The 16,998-nt window shown below is 33.0% G+C and overlaps 1 protein-coding gene across 1 annotated transcript in view; it reads right to left on the reverse strand.

Annotated features, from left to right (window-relative positions):
- Positions 1-16,998, reverse strand: part of TRPM7 (transient receptor potential cation channel subfamily M member 7) — a 108,658-nt gene that overhangs the window by 25,440 nt on the left and 66,220 nt on the right. Inside the window, exons 21-27 of the mRNA XM_005685780.3 lie at positions 15,556-15,834; positions 11,057-11,231; positions 7,483-7,609; positions 6,241-6,425; positions 5,452-5,584; positions 4,041-4,756; positions 2,007-2,074 (exon numbers count right to left, since the gene is read on the reverse strand). Coding sequence (XP_005685837.1) covers positions 2,007-2,074; positions 4,041-4,756; positions 5,452-5,584; positions 6,241-6,425; positions 7,483-7,609; positions 11,057-11,231; positions 15,556-15,834 — 1,683 coding nt within the window. The remainder of the gene's footprint in view (positions 1-2,006; positions 2,075-4,040; positions 4,757-5,451; positions 5,585-6,240; positions 6,426-7,482; positions 7,610-11,056; positions 11,232-15,555; positions 15,835-16,998) is intronic.

Raw genomic sequence — 16,998 nt, forward strand, 5'->3', positions numbered from 1 at the left:
TTCACACAAAAGTTAGGGAAGAAATAGGAAACAATTTGGAAAATAGTAAAACATTATCAGATAACCTAAAAAAGAAAAAAACTACTATTTTACACTAAAATTAAAAGTGATAACAACAATTTGGAGGGTAAAGGAGTGGAGGGGAAATTTATTTGGGGGATTTTCGGTAGCCTTCTTATTGATCTGTAGAAGTGATTTGTATACCAAAGATTTATCTGATCATTATTTGTCAGATTTCTATTTTTTAAGATTTATCTGTGCTTCATATTCTTAAGTACTCATCTCTCTACATCTTTCCCTTAATATTTGTTTTAAAAGCCTTCCTGACTTACTGACTTAATATTTCTATTTTCTTAGGTTTTTTTATGATTTTAATTTTTTTATTAAATCTGGAATCCATTGAGCTTATAAAGTGATATGAAACAGATGTTTCCAAATTTCTACCCAGTTGTTCAATTCGTGTGTTTACTGACAAAGCATTCCTTTTCTCATTGATTTCTAATTTTACCCTTACTAAATTCTAATTTGTAGAAGAGTTATTTCAGAGCCATCAAAATGTTTTACTAAATATTCATGTTTTAACTGTACCACCTGTATAGATATTTTAGTATCTAACAACTAATTCCCCTTCATTTTCTTTTTACCTATTCATTTTTCCAGATGAACTTATGAATTTCATTAAACTAATGAGGGTAAGCTGATAAATTCATTTTGTTTCTTTTTAACTATAAACAGGTCACACTATTATGTACTTACAAAATTTCCAAACCTCTACCACCCCTCAGAAACAATGGGTTTTAAAATATTACTACCAAAATAAACTATTACTTTCATTAACAAATTTAACATATCTCAAGAAAATTAAACTCTTCTACCTTTGATGCTTTACATTCTTCACATTACAGCTGATTTACTTAGCCAACAGAAAGTGTTAATCTTCCTTTTGTCACAAAGCAACTCTAATTTCCTTTCTGATTTTAGCTGCTTCTTTCGGAACCAGTTCTAGTTATTTTTTGTTTCTGTTTTGCTTACGTACTTTCCTTGATATACTCTTTGATGCAGTGGCACATCAATTTTATAGAACCATGTTTGACAGAAATTCTAGTATGGGACGGAAGAGTGAACTTCAGGTATCTGTAAAACTCTATACCTTAAAAGCAGAAACATATATGTGCATTTTTTCCTGGAGTGGATCTAAAGTTTTTATTAGATTTTCAAAGGGATGTAACCCACAAATGTTTAAGAACTCAAAGTCTCTGACCAACATGAGCTAGAACTCATTATTCTATTAGCATAGTTCTTTTTCTCTAAGTAGATTACTCAAAATTGTTAAACTGAAAACATAGCCACCACTTTTCTTGCCACTCACAGAAACTTATTTTTGTTTTTAGCAGGAAGCTATCTGCGCACTTAAAAATTTTCAGCATACTTTGGCTTTAAGGTCATTTAACAAGGTCACTGTTAAAAGGTGCAATCTGTAGGGAAACCCTAACGTTTACCATTTCCCACTAGGAAATGTCCACTTATCCTAAATGATTTCCCATATATAACAAGTACTTCATAACAGCAAAATAATGCCATCAGAATGTGATGATAAATTCTTTCAACTGTTGCTGTAACACCTTGTTAAAGATATATTAAGAGCTCAATGAAGTGTAAGTTAGAGAATAACAGCCTAAGTCAGGGTACCTACTACTAACGATCAAGAGAAGCAGAAGTACTAAAAAAACACTTAGGAAGCAAAACCAGCTAGACTTGGCTGTTGACTGGAAGGGAGGAGTAAGAGTTCAAGTTTGCCCTCGTAAACTAGAATGCTGACATTATTAACAGAGGCAGGAAATACAGGAGGAAAAGAAATATGTCTACTGAGCTTAATGTATTTCAGATCATGATGATGACGGATGGTCTCTGCTAAAACTGTTTTTACAGAAAAACATGTTTAATTCTATTTTAAACTAAACCCCAAAACAACCAAATAAATTGCACTGCTGTAAGGATTTACTTACAGATAACATTTCTTTTATCTTGTTTGATGTTTCTTTAAACCTCTGTAAATCCATGCTATCTCTGTGTCCTTAAAAGAAGGAGGGAGAAAGATTACAACAAAAAGTACTTGTTTATTTTGATCTATCAAAATAATCTGCTTGCCCTATTCAAACACATGATTTACGTTGTGTTCTAAGTAGTTTTGATGGCTCTGCAGTTCTCTGTAGCTTTCCTGATAGTGAAAATGCTTGTTAAAAAGTTGGAGAACATGAACTCTTCAGTTTATAGTAACAGGATCCTAAGAGTCCTACAAGTGATATGAAGTGAATTGCTTAAAATTTAAAAGAAGAAGGGAACAATCATTATATTATCAGAGTGTGTGTGTGTGTCAGTCACTCAGTTGTGTCTGACTCTTTGCAACCCCATGGTCTGTAGTCTGCCAGGCTCCTCTGTCCACAGAATTTCCAGGCAAGAACACTGAAGTGGGTTGCATTCCCTTGTCTGGGGGATGTTCCCGACCCAGGTATCAAACACGCGTCTCCTGCACTGCAGGCAGATTTACCGTCTAAGTTACAAGGGAAGCTTTTATTATCAATAAAAAAGCATTATATATTAAGATGTTTATTATACATATGACACATGCATATTACATATAAATACAGACATTAAACATAAGGATATCTGTATCCATCCCAGTGGCAGTATATTAATAAACAGACTAAAATGTGTTTTTTAAAAATGAAATGGGATATATTTAATGTAGGAAAAATCATCTCTATAAACCACAGTGAACTCAGTCTAGCAGTAATGATCAGCATGCTCAGTACCTAGATAAATCATGGGATTGGCCCTCATGTGGAGACTTCACATAGACGTAACATATTCTCTGAACGATCTCTATACATGTTCAATGACTACGTAAATTCCTAGGCTGGGAAGCCACATAGAGCGTTAAAGACAAGGCTAAGAAGCCATCTCATGGAAAAATTCAAACCCAAAGAGACAGAGGGCCTTCTTCAATCCTAGGAACTCTGGTTATGTCCACAAACAACTCAAGTTGTTTTCCAAGAATTCTCCCTTAAATACTTTTATCTTTAATAATCTAAGAGGAAGGCTGTTAAAACACTACATTCTACACATATCTGGGATCTGGTTAGCTCTATAAAGCATCCTCTCTTCACCTTTTCCTTTCACGTGGCATAATGTCAACATTTAAACCATAACCTATCATCAAAAACAAAACAATAAACATATAAACCAAAATATTAGTTATTTCTTTCTTCTTGCCTTAACTATCAAGTTTTTGAGCAGCCCCCTTTCCAATGGTACTTTACTTTCTCTCCTCTCATTCACACTATATTTCACTATAATCTGGCTTCTCCCTCCATCACTTCCTTCACCAAAACAGTTTTCACCAAGGTCATTGATATGTTATCTTTGCCAAAAGATATATATTTTCAGTCCTGATTTTATTTGAGGTGAGGTATAAGACTGAATAATTCCTTTCTGAAATGCTCTCCTCTGGGTACATAAGTGGGTTGGCCATAAATACTCATTTTTCAAGCAGAATCTTAGCTTTCCCTATAGTCCTAAGTATTAGTAATATAACCTTTCATTCTCAAAGGTGTACTAGTTTGAATGAAAAACTACATGGTCATCCTATGTATAAAATACTGTTCTTTGCCAGTTACTTTTAGCCTCCTCTTTCCCTTTGTATTTTAAACTCACACATTAAGTTATTTCAATGAAAGTTGATTATTAAGAGACTATCCTCAAGTTCAAAAGACAGAGTACAAATAAATTTTCCACACAATCACTATCATAGTAAGTTGCACCAAAGAGCTATGTGCTAATATAACAATTACAGCCCAATTCAACCTATTTCCCCTACTTCTGATTCCTTTAAAAACTTCAGGACTATACTCTATGAAAAGATAGTGCACTTTTCACACAAATAATTTTATTAATTGGCAATTGATTTTTATTTCTATGGTGATAATCATAATTTAAAAAAAATACTGTTGATGTACGAATATCAGTTTTTCCAAACTTACCTACAAATGCTCCAAATTCTATGTTATCTCCCTCTGCAGCTTTGGAACAAACAATTTCTTGATCTTTGGTTACAGTTTCCAAGTGGCCTTTACAACTTGGCTGAGACGGTGTACTAACAAAAAATTTGGTTGGTGGGGATGATAGATGTGGTATACTGTTAGATGAATTGCCTGGTTTTTGATTTTTACTAAACATTTTCAAGGTTTCTACTCCATGTATTCTCTGTCGCAGCTCTGGAGGAGAGACAGCACTTGGGAATAAGGCACTGCAAGAGGAACCAGCCTCTGGAATATTGAATTCTTTCCTCTGGGGTATTACAGGTAAATCCTGACCAAATATGTTACACTGGGAATCTTTTTCATCTTTCATAAAAATATTACAAAGAAAAGGATTATTACTTTCAAGACCACCTTGAGGAAGAGAGGAACTAAGTGTATTCACAACACTGTGCTTTTTCCATACAGAAGGTCTTACAGGACCATCATCAATAAGGTTTTGAGCTAAGTGTTTGGAAATGCTCAATTCACGTGTGATTTCATTGTGAACTTTGCTAGCTTCTGAAGCTTTCTGGGCAGTTAGTGTTTTTAATGTATCTACAGTCAGGGCTGAAAGATCTTGCAAATGGCCAATTTGAGAATCTAATGATTGTAATGATCTTTTGATATAGTTGACACGATCTCCAACTTCTTTAACCTGAATGCACATCTGTTCCACTCTGTAAGGAAACACAGGCATTTTACAAATGTTAAAAATTATTGGTTTAGAAATTATTTCTGTAATCTTAATAAATGATATTGGTAAAAAGAAATTTTACATGTACTCAAACAAGGTAAGATATAAAATCTTGTACAGTTATTCATTTATAACAACGCATACCTTATGTTTAAGAAAAATCCTATTGCTAATCCTACTGTAATAAAAACACAAGATTTCGAAACACGCTTTTGTGCCACAGGCTATTTATTCCCATATCAGAGTAACACAAGAGTATTCAGCTACATATACACAGAACTATTACCATCACTGCAACTACACAAACACCATATACTTTTAGAATGTAGCAAAGCTAATGGAAAGAAACAAATGCTTTAGATAATTAAAGACATAATAATTAAGACATAATTATTTTAAAACATAATTATTTAAAATAATTAAATAGTAATTTTTCTCCATCAACTAGTAAAGAATATTAACTCTTTTCTGCCCCCTATAACAAGGGTCCAAAAACATTAAGAGACTGACTGACTTACATGAAGTAAACAACTGATCTGTCTCCCACTATATAATGTAAAACGATTACTAAACTTACTTGTTTGACAAATACAAATTGCACAATGACCGTGTAAGAGAGACATAACTAACAGAACCCACTCTGACATAAAATTAGTTATAATTAAAGAGTTTCTGAACCTTTCAAAAGTGACACGAATTCTCTCTTCACTCCCAGAATGAAATTTGTCATCTTTTTCATTAAAATACATCTCAACACACTGCTCTTCAAAATCATGAAGTTTCTTTTGATCTTCTTCTGTTAAAAAAAGTTCTATGGAGGGAAAAGGAAAAAAAAATAAATGAAGACATCAAGATAAACTTTAGCTAAAGAGTTCATAAGATTATGTAAATCACCTGCAACTGTTTTCTTACTAAAAAACTTATTGTTTCTGAAGCCACAGACAAGTCATTTCTACTTCTTTCTTCACTCACAGTGTGATGTCAGCAGAAGAGTTTCTGGCATTTTCTCCTTTTCTAATTTCCTTTTACTGTGAAACACCCTTTCTCATCTATCTCACCTCTCCCTCACATACTCAGGTAGAAGAATTTAAAAACTGAATTGGTAGAATAAAAAGTCACTGTAAAATTTTAGGCAGAGTTTGACTACATCTCATGTAGTGTACAAAATATACTAAAAGTGTTATTCTTTATGTAGCTATCAAAATGGTCTGTAGGACAGCAAGTGTTATGGTTTATATTAGCATTTTAAGAAAACTAAATTGAGATGCCATATCAAAAAGCAAGTTTAATACTAAATTTACTTTTACAGATAACTATATTGCACTTAAAAATATTTTATGCTTAGGCAAATCCAAAAGCCTTTACAATAACATTAACCAATTAAGTCTTCTGAATAAAATTAATATTTATCTTTCAGTATAATACTGGCATGTGACAAAAACATTTGCCTTAATGTACTTTACTTACTTGGTCCATCCGAAGTCTTATCTTTTTTCCTTCTTTTACATATGCAGCAAAAAAGAGAAACTATATGGCTGAGAATGATAAGTGGTGGAGGCAGAACTGGTTTCTCATGATAAGCCATAATGAAATGATAACGTTGGTACTTCCACACAATATTGGAAATTGCCTTCACTTGCAAATACACATTGCTTAAATAACAAAGAATAAACAAACTTAGGTAACAACATTTTAAAGTTTGAAGTACTAAAATTTTACTGTAATTATGTTCTAAACAAGGATTAAAAGGAGTAGCCCAATATAAAAAAGATTAAAAGGCAAACGAGAAACTGAAAAAAACATATGCAGCAAAAACATAAACACATTGATATTGTTGAGGGTCTTAATTACAAACCCACAAAAAAATAGGCAGAAAATATGATTTTAAGCTTTTAAAATGGTATATAAACGACAAAAACATAAGAAAATATTCAATCTGAAGTAACACACTAACTGCAAATAAAAATAAGACTCTTATGTGCTATAAAAAATAAGCAATCATCAAAAAGATAACACCTGCTATTAGCACAGATTTGGGGAAACAGGCAGATTTTGACTTATGTCCAAGAAGCCCAAAATGTAAATATACTGAATAGTTCTACTTTCAGGAAAACACTCTAAGGAAATACATAAGGACTGATCAAAAATTTAACAACAATGTGGTCTTGGGGAAGAAAAAATTATAAACAATCAAATGGAGCAATAAAACATACTAGCTTAAAAATCATGGTCTATATCATGGAATACTAGGCAGCCATTAAGAAATTGGAGAGGAGTATTTATTAATGTAGGAAAAATTCATGTTCTGCTTACTTAAAAATAGTACACAAAACTATAAGAACATTGTTTTTGAAAGAAAAAAAATGGTTCATATATGTTCATAAAAGATAAAGATGTACATCAAAATATTAAGAATGTGATTACTGAAGAATTTCTATTTGCCTTTCTGTTTTGTATATTGTATATGTGTTCCCTGACCATTGAGTAATAAATCCCAAATAAATATTAAATTTATAAAAGAATGGAATGCTGAAAGGTAGAGTCTCAAACTTAGAACTGATTTGATTTTGAAAAAGCATACTTTATTTATAATTGTCAGAAATAATTCTTAGTAGCTTAAGCCTCAGTAAAATTTTGTATAGTTCCTTCAGAAAGAAAACTGTATATTAAATGATATCATTACAATAAGCAGCTGAGTAAAATTCTTACTTGAAAAATGCAATGAGAAGATTGACCATAATGATATACTGTACAAAGAGGTAGACTGCTTGAAGAAATGGAGTCAACCACGTCCCAGGACCACAAATATGAGGGATAGTGGAATCATTTGCACAAACTTTCGAGAGAGAGAAAAAAGAATTAAAACACAGTAATTTAGCAGTTAACTGCTTCTAGTCAGTATTGGTGTACATTTGTTTGAAGGAAGTTTTGATTATGTATAAATCTGTTTCACAGATTCTAGCAAAAGTTTCTGGGCAGGCAGCCATATAAACACAGAAGAATTTTGTGAGGGATGCAGGAGGTACTTTACCACTCTATTCCACACAAGGAAGTGTATTTCCATATATATTATGTCTACCCTTCAAGGTAGAGTTTAGCCAGAGGAGCATTAAGGAGAATAAAATTCTGAGATTCAGCCACACATTCTATAAGAAAAATAACTGAATCATAAAGAGTATGATAAACTCATAGTACATTTACAAACATGAAGACTACTGAGTTTAGTTTATCATGCCACAAAACAGGGTTGAAAGAATGGTTAAAGTGTCTCTCAAATACACAATGATTAATTTTAATTCCTTGCTTTTTATTGCCTCCACCTGGAATGTTTCTGAAGCTATAACATACCTGGATTAAGGAAGGGAAGAGCTTTAAAACTCACCACAGAGTTATGAGGAATAAGGTAAAATAAATTCAAGTACGGCAAGGATTAAAATTAAAATAATCATCAATTAGTGACAAGTTTTATATAAATATTTACAATACACTTAGCACCTGGTACTTTCTAAGCATTTTACTTATTTAATTTGGCCTCATCTTGAAGCATGCAGGATCTTAGCTTCCTGACCAAGGATCAAACCTATCCCTCCTGCAGTGGAAGGGCTGTCTTAACCGGACTGCCAGGGAAGTGCTTGCATGCATTTTAAAAATATACACCACTGAAATTCTCATCATGGCTGTATCATTCCTTTCAAATAAATGGTTTTATGGGCAAACTGATGCATATAGTCCTCTCACTCTTAAAAAAAACTTCGAATCTATTTCTGTTCTATTTGGATTAGTTTGATGAAGCAAATACTCAAGAAAGAGAATGCAGGAGACTAAAAAACTTTATCTAATGCTTTATAACTAAACTAGAACCACATCAGAAAAAGAGCAGACAATAAAAACCTGGAAAAGAAACCGAAAAGGAAACCATTAAACATAAAATTTTACCAGGCTGGTAAAACCTGTTTCAATCAACATCTGGTAACAACTGGTGACCACTATGTTACCATTCCCTGTTCCAGTCACCTATAAATAGGTGGGTAAAGAGCAACACAGGAATAGGGAGAGGGAGAGGTAAATTAAGATGGAAGAGACACAAGCAAACTAACAAAAATATGATTCTGTAACTCAATGCGGAGGTCAGAAGAACATCCCTCAAAGTTTGCATTATCATCTATGTTCTCAAGTTGTCTTCTCGTTCAGCTGCTCAGTTGTGTTCTACTCTTTCAAAACCATGGACTGCGGCATGCCAGGCTTCCCTGACCTTCACTACCTCCTGGAGTTGCTCAAACTCAAGCCCATTGAGTCAGTGATGCCATCCAACCATCTCATCCTGTCACCCTCTATTCCTCCTGCCCTTAAACTTCCCCAGTATCTGGGTCTTTTACAATGAGTCAGCTCCTCGCATCAGGTGGCCAAAGTATTGAAGCGTCAGCTTCAGCACCACTCCTTTCAATGAATATTCAGGGTTGATTTCCTTTAGAATTGACTGGTCAATCTCCTTGCTGGCCAAGGGACTCTCAAGAGTCTTCTCCAACATCGCAATTCGAAAGCATCAATTCTTCAGCGTTCAGCCTTCCTTAGGGTCCAACTCTCATACCTGTACATCAGTACTGGAAAAACAATAGCTTTAACTACATGGACCTTTAACCTTTGTCTGCAAAGTGATGTCTCTGCTTTTCAATTTGCTGTCTAGGTTCATTATAGCTTCTCTTTCAAGAAGCAAGCATCTTTTAATTTCATGGCTGCAGTCACCGTCTGCAGAGATTTTGGAGCCCAAGAAAACAAAATCTGTCACTGTTTCCATTGTTTCCCCATGTATTTTGCCATGAAGTGATGGGACCAGATACCCTGATCTTAGTTTTTTGAATGTTGGAAATTAAGCCAGCTTTTTCATTCTTCTCTTTCACTCTCATAAAGAGGTTCTTTAGTTCCTCTTAGCTTTCTGTCATTAGGGTGGTATCATCTGCATATCTGAGGTTATTGATATTTCCCCCGGCAATCTTGACTGAGCCTGTGCTTCATCCAGCCCAGCATTTCACATGATGTACTCTGCATATAAGTTAAATAAGCTGGGTGACAATATACAGCCTTGATGTATTCCTTTCCCAATCTTGAACCAGTCCATTGCTCCATGTCCAGTTCTAACTGTTGCTTCTTGACCTGCAGTATTCCCATCTCTTTAAGAATTTTCCATTTTGTTGTGATCCACAGAGTCAAAGGCTTTAGCATAGTCAATGAAACAAGATGTTTTTCTGGAATTCTGTTGCTTTTTCTATGACCCAGCAGATGTTGGCAATTTGATCTCTAGTTTCTCTGCCTTTTCTAAATGCAGCTTGTACATCTGCAAGTTCTTGGTTCACATACTGTTGAAACCTAGCTTGAAGGATTTGAACATTACCTTGCAAGCATGACATTAAGTGCAACTGTGTGGTATTTTGAACTTTCTTTGGCACTGCCCATCTTTGGGACTGGAATGAAAACTGATCTTCTCCAGTCTTGTGGCCACTGCCGAGTTTTCCAAATTGGCTGGCATATTGAGTGCAGTACTTTATTTTTTATTTGAGTGCAGTACTTTAACAGCATCATCTTTTAGGATTTGAAATAGCTCAGCTAGACTTTCATCACTTTCACTATCTTTATTCATAGTAATGCTTCCTAACGCCCACTTGCCTCTTTAAAACAACAGAATAACCTTATGCAGAGAATGTACTGAAAGGTGAATTTTAAAATTCAATAGTATATATTGATAGAATCAACTAATCAATTCCATTATGCTTGCCTTGTTTAGACATAGGTAACCTGAAGCCAATTTGAGCTAATGAGATAAAAATACAGGTTCAATAGGGAGCATCTTGGAAATGGAACATTTTCCCTTGGAGAGAACTATGGAAAACAGTGTCTCTTTCCTCCTGCTGCTAATGAAATAGTCTTAAAATTGTAAAGGAAACCCTTTTTGAATCAGACACTGATTACAGAGCACTGGGATGAAAAAGAACAGGTGTCCTTAGCTATCAGTTAACCCATCACAAAGACACTCTAGCACTTTTTGTTATGTGAGTTAATATATGTCCTTATTGTATAAGCCAGTTTAGGCTAAATTCCATTATTTGTAACTAAAAAGAAAAAAATCTAAAATACTTTTTTCAATTAATGTTTATGTTTCTTCTGAGATTAACTAATATATTGTGGGAAGGCTAAGGTTGTAACACCTTAATTTGTGAAAATACACAGTATTACTAAAATGCAATTTTGACTTTAACATAAGATTAATTCATATACGTTAAATCCTTACCATCAATTTCATAGGCATAAACTTCACCAAAAATCATCCAGTATGGATGAAAAACTATATCTTTAGCAAGAGTCCAAGATGGTGCTTCACGAGGATAAAGTATTGCCTTTCTGGGAACACCAAAACTAAGTAATACAAGAGCCATAATCACTACAATGTAGAACATATTGGCCACCTGTTAAAAAAATGAACACTGTTAAAATACATGGGGATTTATACACACAGATAATTCTTCATCTTAAAAAAGTTTCTAACATTCCAAAAGATAATTTGAATCTTTGAGTTTCTTTTTATTCCTAGCAGTAGCATTTGGGAAATCTCATCACCATATAAGCCTAAACATAAAGGAAATTATATAAAAACTGATCTGTGACATCAGGCAAGTCATAGGCATCATCTATATATTAAACCATAACACTGGCTGAAACCAGAGTCTGCCTATCTCATGTCCATTAAGTCTTTTAAAGAAATATAGACATAATGGGCAGACACAAGCAATCAATTTCCGTGAATGTTCTTCCAATGTACTGAACTCTACCATGGTGCCTTGTCTCCTGGGCTGTGAAACCTTCTAAGAGGTAAATATAACAACAAACTGAATTATCAGTATGTGTGTCTAAAAAAGAACTGATCCCCGTAACTGGTTAACAAACCCTTCTGCTAGTCAGATGGTTTGCAACTATTTAATTTCAACAAAATTAAAAAGAGCCTAACTGAGCTATCACATAATAAATCATTAAAAAACAATTTTTATTGCTAAATCACAATGTGAATTCTGACATCATTACTCAGGAATTCAAATAATTACGTGAAATGCAATAAGAAAACTTTAATTTCTATCCACTTATGTGTACATGTATTCAGCACCTACATATAAAAAAGTGAATGTAGTCTCACTCTAGCAATATGTAGTAATATTCATCCACAGAAAATAATCTAAGGGGAAAATCCCATTCAAAAGACTACATGTATAATAAATCTATATTTTAATCTACTATGAACTAACAATAATTGTAGTAATAATTTAACCTAAAGTAAGTTGTTTATAACATTTTCATATATGTTTTGAACAAGTATACAGTGAAAGTAGAAATGGAAGGTGAGACTGTGAAAAGTAAAGAGGACAGTAAATCTAGAATAGATGGAGGAATTATAAAATATTTACTTAAATATAATCATTTAGTCTTGATCCTTTAGCTTTCAAATTGTTAGATCTGCTAATAAATCTCCTTTTAAAATTAAGTCAGAGTCCCTGTAATTTGCAATCAAAGAATCTTAATATACTCTCCCAAGATTCAGTTTTTTTACTTATAAAATAGTTAAATAATATCTTAGTTGACCATTTAAGAGCACTACTAAGAGAATGTATGCTTTCAATAAACAAAATCTTGGGATAAAAGATTTTAAAAGGCAAATAATTCGTCAAATCATTATTCATGGCAGTTGCTATAATTTGAAATCTAAATATATATCTGTAATTAAAGAAAATGCCTAAATCAAAACCCAAACCTGAAATATTCTAAATTATATAAGGTGTACTGGCTGATGATTCAGAGGTCTTCGGACTTCATACCTTTTCATGTAAAGCCTATTTGACAATCTTAATTCCCCGACTTTTCCTGGAAATACCACTACTTCATGAAATAATGCAAAATGATGAATAGTGAGTACTCTTTTAATGTGACAAATAGTAAACTAGTAATTTTTAACTGGGGAGAGCTGGATACACTCTTCTAGAGGGAAAAACTGTAGTGTGAAAAAGCAAATATAATAATAAAACTCTATATTCAAAAACAGTAAAAAATTTGTTTTCATAATGCAAAGCAATGCAGGTAATCCTGTACTGGATTACTTAGAAGGGTTACTTAGAAGATAAATTTAATCTAGAAGTCCAATCTTCCAAGATTAAGGAAAAAGGTTTCAAAAATTCTAGGAACAGATTTTTATAAAGGGGGTAGATATTTTAAAAGAATTGAGAAAAAGCATAATACATAAGCCCATTTGTGAAATTTAACACAAATAAACACATGTATTCATATACATGTCTTTTCTTCCCTATATATGTCTTGAAGAATGGAAAGGTTCACATCAAATTGTTAACACTGAATATCTCTGGAGGGTAGTCTGTCTGCTTTTGCTAAAATTTTGAAAGTAATTTTAGAACAAGGAAAGAAGTTACTTTCACAAAAGCAACAGAGCATAACAAAGTCTGTCTTTTACACCACTAAAATCTGAAAGCTATTTATGGCAGGAGTAAGCCCAATACATTTTAGATTTTTTCAGTTCAATGCATAAAAATTGCACATTAAATCTGACATCTATATTTAAAAAACAGAATCTGCAAGTTGGTTAAGCCTATGAGAAAGAGCAAAATAGTGGGCATCAGGAAAAGATTAGACGTTCTGGTTATAAATTTTAAAGATAGTCTGGATCAGTAAAGAGAGGAAGAAAGAGTTATCAAAAGATATTAAACCATGACAGTATTTGTTTAGTGACCATTATCTTACAAAGTACATTAATAAGGGACAAGATTAGTGTGGTGAGTTGGAGTTGCACATGACAAATCCTTGCAAGACTTTTTCAGACTGACCCTCTGGTTAAAAATCATCATAACAAACAACCTGACTTACCTGCTTTCAACATCCACACACTGAAAAGTAACTCCAAAATGATAAGGCAACAGACAAAAAAGTATCACCGTACTTCTTTTATAGTAAAGAAAAATAAAAATTTAGGGGAAAAATTCTTCCATGGTTTCTCTGTATTTTTCTTCTCTAAAGTCCTACTTTTCAACATTCTGTATACTTGAAGCTATGCCCTCTCTTCTATCCAGTGTGCTAACAAACTGTACCTGATCATAAAAGAAGTTCCAGACAGGCTGCTCCTTTTTACTCCCATCTATCTCAAGCTTTCGAAGATTAGTTCACATTTCATTGCTTTATAAGAAAAACCTCTACAGACTTTTTCCTTTCCATGAATCCCTATATCTCCTACTTATTAACTTAATCAATCAGCAATGCTGATAGTTTACTAATATCTCATATTTCCTAAAATCCCTTATGTAGGACAGGTTCCTCAAGCTAGATTATGTAACTGTTAAAAATGACAGGACTCATAAAGTCAAAAAAGAAAAATGTGATTTCACAAAGTTCAGGGACAATATCCTAATACCTTTGCACTGTCTTGCATAGCAGTAAGAATATGATAAACATTAAAAACTACTTGTTGAATTTTTACTGTTTTTTAAATGCATAATCTGTTAAGGATATAAAAATCAGAGAAAAAATCTGAAGAACCAACTTTTTAAAGTACAATTAATGTTCATTATTTTTACATTGTTTCCTACTTGAAATGACTTTATCCATCCAAACAACAAATATTTAGTAAGGAGATTCTACTATGTGACAAGGACTGTTATAAGCACTATAGATGAAAAGGTAACCAACACCAAAGTTCCTACTCCAATGAATTTGAAAGTCTAGAGGAGAATGTAAATAATCCAATAAAAACGTAGTTTAAAATAAAGTTAGACACAGATAAATATTCTGAAGGGAAGAACATGGGTGCCATGAAATTATACAGATAATAAACTTCATTCAGTTGAAAAAGACAAAAAATTCTCCCTGAAAAAAAATCATGTTAAGAGTCAAGATGTGAAGAATAAAACTAATTACTCAAAAAACCTAAGGATATGAGTGTAAATAAGGATGACCATTTTACACAGGAGAAAAAAAAAAAGAGCTATTCTTGGTTCTCTGGTAGGGGCTCTGTTAAAAAAAAATGACAAAGGCATGTGTGACTAGAGCACATGCAAGAGGTCAAAAATGGTAAGGGTAAGGTTCAGAAAGAAAGCAAAGAGATGTCACTACTGGTGGAAACTAAGTAAAGAGTACACAGAATTGCTCTTATTTCTTACAACTGCATGTAAAACTGTTAATTATTTCAAAATTTAAAGGGAGGGAAGGAAGGGAGAGAAAGAGGAAGAAAGGAAGGAAACCAACAGTCAAACTGCGCAGGGCTTATGCGTTTCATTAAGTACACTGATTCTACGATTAATGGGAAAATCATGAAAAAAACATTTTTTTAAGAATGAGAAGGAAGACAGGCCAGAGTGCTTATGAGTAAACAGATTACTAGACTATTGCTGGTACCAGATGATGGCAGATTGGATTAGTGTGGTGGCAGTAAAGATGAAAAGAAATTCATAGATTAGACCTGGCAAATTTCTATTTTTTTCAAATAGTCCTAACATTTAAAAGTAGCATTTAAAAATTAAAGTATTTCAAGATAAAACAAATACAATTTCATAACCTTATCCTATTAAACAGTTTCTTCAAAAGTTAACATCCTAAGAAATGGTTTATTTCGAATACAAGGCAAATAAACATGAACTATCTATTCTCTGATTCAAGTAAAATTGTATTAGTAACATTTTTATGATTCTAAGAAAAAATACCAATAAACCCACAAGTATTATCAATAGACACCTCTCAACTTACCATTTTTCCAATCATCATTACATAAGGTCCTGCCTGTTGATTTACAGCTAGAAAATCTAGCAAACGCACATACCAAAATATTATGTTAAGACAGTAAATTAATCTTCCAGCCACAAAAACATGATTATCATATGCATTCTCAAAGTTCCATTTTGCTCCAAATCTTAGTCCAAATCCAATGAAGAAAGAAATTATGGCAATTGTATCACTGATATTGAAGTAATCACTAAACCACACTTTAATCTTCTGGCTTATTTTTCCAGCTTCAGACATAAAAATCTAAAGGTTAAAAAATAATAATAATCAATTTCCTCCTATTAAAACAGAATTCAATTATAATAGCACAATAAAATTTTACATATCTTTTAATATTTCAAAGTATTTTTGACTGTCTTGGTATTTGATCACCAAAACAATTCTGTAAGACATCAGAGACATAGTTCTTATCCTCATTTTCTGTGTATGGGGGAAAAAGATCCAAAAATAACCTGTTCAACCAAGATCATCCAATTAAGACACTGTAAATTCTGGATTAGAACAAAGATCCCTAGGCTTAGAATGTGAGATACTTTTGAAAAGTTGTTTTATTTTTCACTGAAACAACACCAGGACATTCAAGCAGAATCTTCCAAAAGTGCCTTATGTGCAGAAAGTAAACAACTCAATGGTGTAAATTGCTATACTTAGCTCTTCTCTTTGATGTAAAATTAAAAAAAAAAAATTTATGTGGGAAATGGTAATACATTTACAGCTTCAAAATCATAGTGAATCATAAATATTGAAAAGTCTCCCATTCTTCTCCCCTAGTCAACTGATTCCCCTTCCCACTAGAAGCAACCACTTTTATTATTATCTAATGAATTCTTGCAGAGCTGTTTTATGAATATACATTTAAACTAATTATTTGCAACTTGCTTTTACCATTTAACAACTTCATTTCTTAAAACATATTGGTAAAACAATAGATTTCATAAATAGAGTGGCCATGGCACTCAAAGGAATTTAAAATGCATAGTAAGTTATTTAATAAGATAAAGTCCTACAACACCTAAGTGAGAGAGAAGTACAATGCCTTCTATTTTTGCAATTTCACGTATTCTCTAAATGTAAAGCACAGAGACATGAAATCATTCTGATGTATTTAAATAAGTGTGTTATAAAACAACATATATGTAGGTATCAGTTTAAACAGAAAATTGTAGAAAGATTTTTAAAACGTTTTTTCCCCCAAAGTCAGGGTATTAGAAAATTCACAATTTTACATTGAAAACTGATAGACACAGGGATCTAAATCTAAATGACAATTCAATAGGCAATATAGTACACTTTGCTGTCGCTCAGACTGACTCTTTGTGACTCTATGGGCTGTGTAGCCCACCAGTCTCCTCTGTCCAGGGAATTTTCCAGGCAAGCATACTTGAGTAGGCTACCATTTCCTACTCC

This window comes from Capra hircus, chromosome 10 (assembly GCF_001704415.2).
Source record: "Capra hircus breed San Clemente chromosome 10, ASM170441v1, whole genome shotgun sequence".
NCBI lineage: Eukaryota > Metazoa > Chordata > Mammalia > Artiodactyla > Bovidae > Capra > Capra hircus.